The sequence below is a fragment of the Atta colombica genome, unplaced genomic scaffold, assembly GCF_001594045.1.
Source record: "Atta colombica isolate Treedump-2 unplaced genomic scaffold, Acol1.0 scaffold89, whole genome shotgun sequence".
NCBI classification, from domain to species: Eukaryota; Metazoa; Arthropoda; class Insecta; order Hymenoptera; family Formicidae; genus Atta; species Atta colombica.
Genome location: NW_017259582.1, coordinates 528,904 through 536,747, shown reverse-complemented (window position 1 = coordinate 536,747; position 7,844 = coordinate 528,904). Strand labels below are relative to the sequence as shown.

At 27.0% G+C, this 7,844-nt stretch overlaps 1 protein-coding gene across 1 annotated transcript in view; it reads left to right on the top strand.

Moving 5' to 3' along the window:
* Window positions 1-6,806, top strand: part of LOC108693229 (odorant receptor 10a-like) — an 11,451-nt gene extending 4,645 nt beyond the window's left edge. The window contains exons 2-5 of the mRNA XM_018202054.1: window positions 2,303-2,911; window positions 3,113-3,220; window positions 3,289-3,441; window positions 6,756-6,806. Of these exons, the coding sequence (XP_018057543.1) occupies window positions 2,303-2,911; window positions 3,113-3,220; window positions 3,289-3,441; window positions 6,756-6,806 (921 nt within the window). The remainder of the gene's footprint in view (window positions 1-2,302; window positions 2,912-3,112; window positions 3,221-3,288; window positions 3,442-6,755) is intronic.
* Window positions 6,807-7,844: the final 1,038 nt, after the last annotated feature.

The window sequence follows — 7,844 nt, the reverse complement described above, 5'->3', positions numbered from 1 at the left end:
AAAATAAAATATAAAATTATATATTTTTAAGATATAAGAGTGAATTATGCTCTTATGAAAAAATAATATTATTTACATCAAACATGAAACAACATAGAAAGTTTGTGTCTATTGTGTACACTATTAAATCTATAGTATCAAATTTAATTTAATGCTAGTCGCCACTGCTCCTACTCAATCATTTCGTTATTTTATATTAAAACAATGATTATATATTGATATTATACAGTAACTAATACTTACGCATAGAGAGTCAATTTAACACAATATAGTGTCAAATTTAATTATTGTTTAATAAAAAATAATGATATATTAGCAGTAGCGATTCACATTAGGTTCAATTTGACACTATAGATTTAACAGTGTACGACTAGATTTAACAGTACAACTAAAAATTATCTGTAACGACTTCGGTAGAGGCTTCGGCAAGATTAAAGCTAATTTTCTCTCCCCCCCCCCTCCTCCCTCTTCTTTCATTACAGATAGAACGTTTCGCTATCATTTATTTGTATGAGATACTGAAATATTATAAAAAAATTAAATTTAAAAAAAATGTATTTAAATCGTCAAAAGTCGATATATCGGCTTCCAATCCTCTAGAGATTAATGTACATATATAATATAATATAGTATATTTATGCATATTAAACTTCATAGAATCACACAGATTGCAAAATTACATTTATTCAATTATTTTAAAAATAAATTCTTATATGTATTTGTTAACATTGTATTATGTACACTTGTTAACATTTATTAAAAAATCCACTAAAATCAAGACTAGATTTTATCTAGATTAATAAAATCAAACAAAATAAAAATTTGCAACAGAAACAATTTATAAGAAAGAAACATATTTATCTGGTGCATCGATTAATCTTTTTATAAACACTGTTTCAATAAATATTATTCTTTTGTAACATGTTTTGAAAAAAAAAAGAAATTTCGAATATTAGAAGAGAAAGTGGTATTATGGCATTTATATTTTATACAATAATTTAGTTAATAATTAATATTTAAGTTTAAAATTATAATAATTACATTCATTAAAACGTTCTTGGACTTGAATCGATTATGGACTCAAAATCGAACTATTTATTACTCTATTAATAAAAGAGAATACTCTATTAATAAAAATGTGGCGACATTGCATAGTGACTCGAAGAAAAACATGGGTAGTGTGACCTTCCATAAAAATAGCTTTAAAAAATTAGTTTTATTTAGAAAACAGTTATTTGGTAACAAAATTAACAAAAAAAGTAAAACATTTTAGAATGTATGCAAATAAATACATGTATACATACATTCATATAACTTCTGCATATAAGCTGTTCATTGTCAGTACTAAAAAATCTCAGTACTACAAATATAGTATACGTAATATAAATTATAGATTAACAGTAGAGCTACAATCGATTATGAAATAATTATTTTAATACAAAAATCTCAAAAAAGTAAGAATAATCAATACACATAGAAGGCCGCATTAGCAAAATGTCATACTATTATTTAAATTTGCATAACTCAAAATATATACAATTAAATAAAGTGTTAAATAACAACACACTCAAATATACGTGTAATAATATGCTTAAATTAAAAAAAAACGAGAAAGTATATAGGCGTAATTAAATCCTATCTTAAAAATGATTCGAAATACTTGAAAAAATGCATTATAATAAGTAGGGATACACCGGATCTTAAAATTATCGGATATCGGATATTGGATATCCGGACAGAACGTAACATCGGATAATTAATATTCGGCAATTTCTTCTAGTCGGATATCTAATATTTTCTGGATATCCGACCAAATTCCGGGAAAGTGTTTTCTAAATAAAAAAAAAGCCTATAGGGAAAAAATTTTGCAACAATGTATTATAGCATGAATGTGCATATTTATTTCTAGAACATTTATATAATAAAAAAATCAACAATTTAATGATATCAAATTCAATTGGATATATTCCCGAATTCTAATGATATCCGATTATCCGGTTGAATAGTAAAAAAAGTACCGAATAATACCGGATACCGGATATTCAGTGTATTCCTAATAATAAGCTGACTATTGAGTATTAATATATTAGTGTCACGGTGTAACGACGAGCTGAACAAATAATTCCATAAATAATTATTAGAATTCGCTATATATTAGCGGAGATATTAAATGGAGGAGGCACAATATCTATCTACACTGGCCATAATACCATCTTCTCTTCTACAAATTTAAAATCGTTTAATTAAAGATACTACATCAATCTTTGCACGGGAAAAATATGCATTTCTGGTCTTTTTTAAGGTGGTAACCTTCATGATAAATCGTGACTCTCTGATAAATTATCATCGGACACTGAATAATCTTTTCGAGGAGGAGCTAATGAAGAATGAAAAAATTCAGATGATAATATTTTCGTCCCTACGCACAATATATATCCTGGCATATACATATTTCGTCATCCTGGTAGTAGTAATATTTGCATTTTTTGGTTCTACGTATATCTTTATAATCCACAATCTTCTCTACCTTCATTTAACTACGAACTATACTCTGCCGCTCAGCAGAGGAGTGGGATGGTTCTGGCCCATTCCCCACAATTTTTTATATCATCTACATCTATTTTACGAGACAAGCCTAATAATACTCAGCACCATGACGGCGTGCGGTGTCGACAGTGCTTTTGGCTTTTATGTTTATCAATTTAGCTCAACAATACGCGCCATGACCTTCGCTCTCACGAATCCTTTGCCCACCGAGAAATTTTCGGATATTCTGAGAACATGCGTGGTGAAACATCAGAAACTACTGCAATGTCGCAATACGCTGGAGCACATCTACGGACCGATCGTCTTTTGGCATATTGTCACTAATGCCGTACTTCTTTGCTCATTGATGTACGACTTAATATCAGTATGTAAACATATTATTACAAAATGTTATATTTATTTGACGGTACCTAATCTACTATGTGCTGTATGCAGTCGTAATCTGTCAAAATATAAAATCAAAGACTGCACTGTGTCTGCAAATTTTTCACTCAACTAATAGTATTACACACATAATATACAAATATTCATTGATATAATATTAATTATTAAACGTTTATAATAGTTACCGAACTATAATTTTTACAACGTGTCCGCGTCTCTAGTATATGCTGTAATAAAACTGCTTCAAACATTTATATACGCATGGCATGGCACTGTTCTCACAAGTGCGGTAAGTTTTTATAATCTGATAAAATGGTTATTATATAACTTTAAATTAACCATTCTGAATATATTTAGGGCGAGGATTTTCGTAAAGGAATATACTTTTGCAAATGGCCCAATTCTAGTCTCGATCATCATATGAGGACAAATATTATTCTAATAATGATGCAAAAACCAATGACTGTAAACGCTTTTTTTTCTCCCGTCGATGTAATCATGTTTACTAATGTAAGTATTATATATATTATATAGCTTACTAATGTAAGTATTTCGATTATAATACAGTTCAATAAAAAAAATCATCAGAACAGACTAATCCTATTCATTTCTTATATAACTTTGGACGTAAATCTGATTTTCAAATTATTCTCACAATTTTGAAAAATTTTCAGTAGTTATAAAAAAAGATTATTTTATATGTTTTATTAATATATGACATGCTGAAGAAATTTTATTATAATTAAACGGAATTAATCTAAATGGCCTATAAGCATGCAAAAAAATTAACCATGCCATTTCTATATAAGAAATAAAAACTCTATACAGCGATCTAACAGTATAAGTGTAAAAAGTATGGACACTGAACTTTTTCACTGTCCAATTTTTAGTGCGCATGCGTCGATTTCTAATCAGAAATAGGCTGCCTTCAGTAAGTTGAAATTGCATGTTAGGTTAGTTGGATCTCCTTTCCATAAAATATAATTAATCTTTTCGTCTACAATATCGAGACTTGTGGTAAAGAAATCGAGCCAAATATGAGTATCACGGGTGAGAGCCGTGATACGTCGTTCGTACAAAGCTTAATTTTTTTTTAATTTGTAAGAGAAAAGGAGGATAAAGGATTAATAAAATTAAATTTTACTAAAAAATTAAATCAAATTTTTTCATAGATGCTATATTGTGTAGATGTATGTTATATTTGTATACGATATTCTCATAATAAATGCATTTGTGCGCGCGCGCGCGCGCGCGTGTATGTGTGTGTGTGCATATATTATTAAATTATATCTTCATTTAATTACAATTTTCATGCAATATGTTACTTTTTCATACATAAATATTCAATTACAATTTTCACATAATATTTAATTATATATTAATTATATATATAATATTCAATTATTATTTTTAATTTACTTATTACTGTTTAATAATATTATTATTATTATTAATGTGAATATTATCTTTATATAATGAGTTTGTTAACATAATTATTATATAATTCTGATTTAAAAATATACTCGCTATAAACAATTTTCGTGACACGAAAATTGTGTTTTGTTTTTTAGAAAAATCGTTCTGTAGCTTTATTAAAAAAAAAATCAAATTTATCAAATTTAAGCGCCTTTCCAACCCACAACATGACGGCGAATCATGTGACTTGGGACCTACTACATCAAAGGTGTTGACGCTTAGTGTCCATACTATATGTATGTACTTATACTGTGTCTATAATAACCGTCTATAATAACCCAACCGTCATACAAGATATCATCTAATCGGAAATGATTTAAAAAAATGACTTTTAATGATCATTTTAGAATTTTGACATTATTTTGATATTATAATGACTTGTTGTTCTAATTGGATTCTCGAAAAAATCACACTTGTTCTATATTTGATTTTTGACTAAAGATTTTTTGACTTTTGAAGTTTTTGACTTTTAAAGTTCTATTGGAAAGTTCGTACCGATGTTGAAGAAAAATTGAAACGCAGATTTAAATTTTAGTATACATTTATTAAATTATATAGATTAGCCACAATTTTTGGCAAAGCCTTTTATGTAGACAGAGCGGACTAAATTGAACCGAAAAGTCCTCATTTTGCAATTTTCGAAATGGTTAACAAGATATTAATTTATGAAAATAGCCTGGTTTCCCATCAAATTCCGTATGCAAGCGAGACCGTGAAGTGTGCGTTTAGTCGTCATTAGGTCATCACATTAATGTCAATATCACTAGTAAACGAAGCGCCTAGCGACAAAGAATGTGCATTTCTCTGGGCGATCTTATTTCGCTACGCGCTTGCATTTAACATGAATTTGACTATTTTCATAAATTAATATCTCATTAACCATTGAGAGAAAATTGCAAAATGATAGAGGACTTTTCGGGTCATCAGTTTAGTCCATTCTATCTACATAAGAGCACTTTGCTAAAAATTGCGGGACATCTGTATAGGCATGAAACCATGGAACCCTCTTCCATACTATTATTGTATTGCTTGAATTTTAATTGTTTCAAGAGAGAAAATAGTAATGTATTCTATCCACACATTATTCAAGCCACTTCTTTCTATCAAATGATTTCAATGCTATGCTCCGTTCAATATTATAATATGTCGACGAATACATCACATATCAAAATTATAATACGTAAAAAATACGTAAAAAATATATCTTTTTATAATTTTAATTTTTATAATTTTAATTAAATTTCTCAAAATTATAACATAATGGAATAATTTGAAAATTAGCTTAGTATTTATCCATTTAAAGAACTACAGAAAATAACTAGTCATATTCGGTTTGAAAAAAATTTTTATAGAACTGTGTAATCAGTCGAGTTTATCTGACAAAAATATCCGTGAAGTATCAAATTCAGATTTTTATGAAATTTTTTTGCACATAGCTTATGTAAATAGATGAATTTGAAAAACCAAAATTCTATATAATAGAATAGATAAAATTCTATATAATAAAAAAAAAGAAATTATTTTTGAAATCTTTTTTTGTTAATATCTTTTTAACGAATAACATATATATATGTCAAAGTTATTGAAATCGATGAAATTGCTCATTTTTTAAAACTTTCCTCTGATATTTTATAAATTTCTATTAATGTATGCAAAGCTTCATTAAAATCATAATTTGACAAAGTTTCCTTCGCAAAGTTCCCTTGCGAGCGAAAGCTTATAACTTTCCAATCACTTTCAGTTTTATTCACTACCTTTATTTTAAAACAGCATCGATATCTTATTTTTGTAAAATAAGATAAAAGATTTAAAACTTGAGAAAAATACAAATTCCAAAAAATTTGAATTTAATACTTGAGCAAAAAAGTTAAAATTATTTTAAAATATATACGATTTACACATTATAAAATTTAGCCAAAACGAGTAAAAAAATATAGAATTACAAGATTTCAAATTCCAATTATGTCGACTCTGATAAAAATAAAAATCAGCGTAAGAATGTAACGGGAAAATAACAGAAACGTAAATGAAACTTCTAGGAGATGAAAACTGAAACCTCAAAATTGGCGCAAATGTTTCTTTACAATTTCATTATTCCAATTTTCGCCTTCTAGAAGTTTCGTTTACGCTTCTATTACTCTCCCATTACATTCGATTTATGATCTGATTTTTATTTTCATCAGAGAATTGGAAGATTATCTTGTATGAATTTGATTTTTCCAAATTGTTAGCAATTTTATTTTTTGCAAGGCTTTTTTGCAAAGAAAATTCTATACATTACTAATAATATTTACAACTGCACTCTTTACATATTAATCTAATTCTATTTATTTTGTTTTTATTAATAGTCCGTGAACGCTACAATGTCCTATTTTTTCCTGTTGCAATCTATCGAATAAAGATAGAGATGGACACTACATATGTTTTGTAACCACAAATTCGTAAAATCATCATGTTGTCATTGTATTATTAATATAATTTAAAGAAATGCAATCAATGTAATCTATTAAGATTTATTTTATTATTACATGATTAATATTTAATATTGAATTTATATTTAAACAATAGTATATTATAATGATTTTATATATTATGATTTTATATATATTATATTAATGATTGTCCGTTTCATCGTTTCACTCTTCTCAAATAAAAATTGATGTGCGAGATAAAGCTTAGCAAGAAAGCTTTCAGAAAATTGGAAAAAAGTTTAATTATTCATTCGTTTAAAAAAGTGATATTTACAATATCACCTTTAAATCGTTTTAGAATAACTTGTTTTAAAGTGCATGACTTTTTACCAAATTATATTTTGATGATAAGTATAATGCGTATTTCAATGGTAAGTATACTTACTGAATAAAACTGATTTTTCATAAAAAATAAAAACAATCTGTAAAAAATTGATTTTATTGTAAATTTAAAAACAAAGTTGTAAATTGAATAATAAACTTCGAATCGCTATAACAAGTTTAAACTAGCAATACTGTAAAACGCAAATCAGCCAGTTTAGAACTATGAAATCGATACACAAAAAAAAATGAAAACGTAATTTTATGATAATCATTAGAAGTTTAGAAAATCATTCCATCTTATATACTTGGATGTTTTCTCCTGCAGATAGAGACAAACAATAAATGCGTTACACCTTCATTACTGCGCGTACTCGAAGTAATCATGAGAAATAGCTAACAGTAAATAATTAAATTTACATACAGCTGTCTAATATTCATCATTATTTCAGATTTTTTTTTTTTATTTTAACTTTTTCTTAATTCTGCTTTAGAGCCTGTGCAATAAAGAATGTCAAAGGACACAAGGCACTTCACCCTTTTTTCATTAAGTATATTAAGAATTTTATTAAGTGTATTTTGACTTCAATCAAACACAAACATTTTGGATTTGCTTATTAATTTTTCTATTTAAATATAAATTTA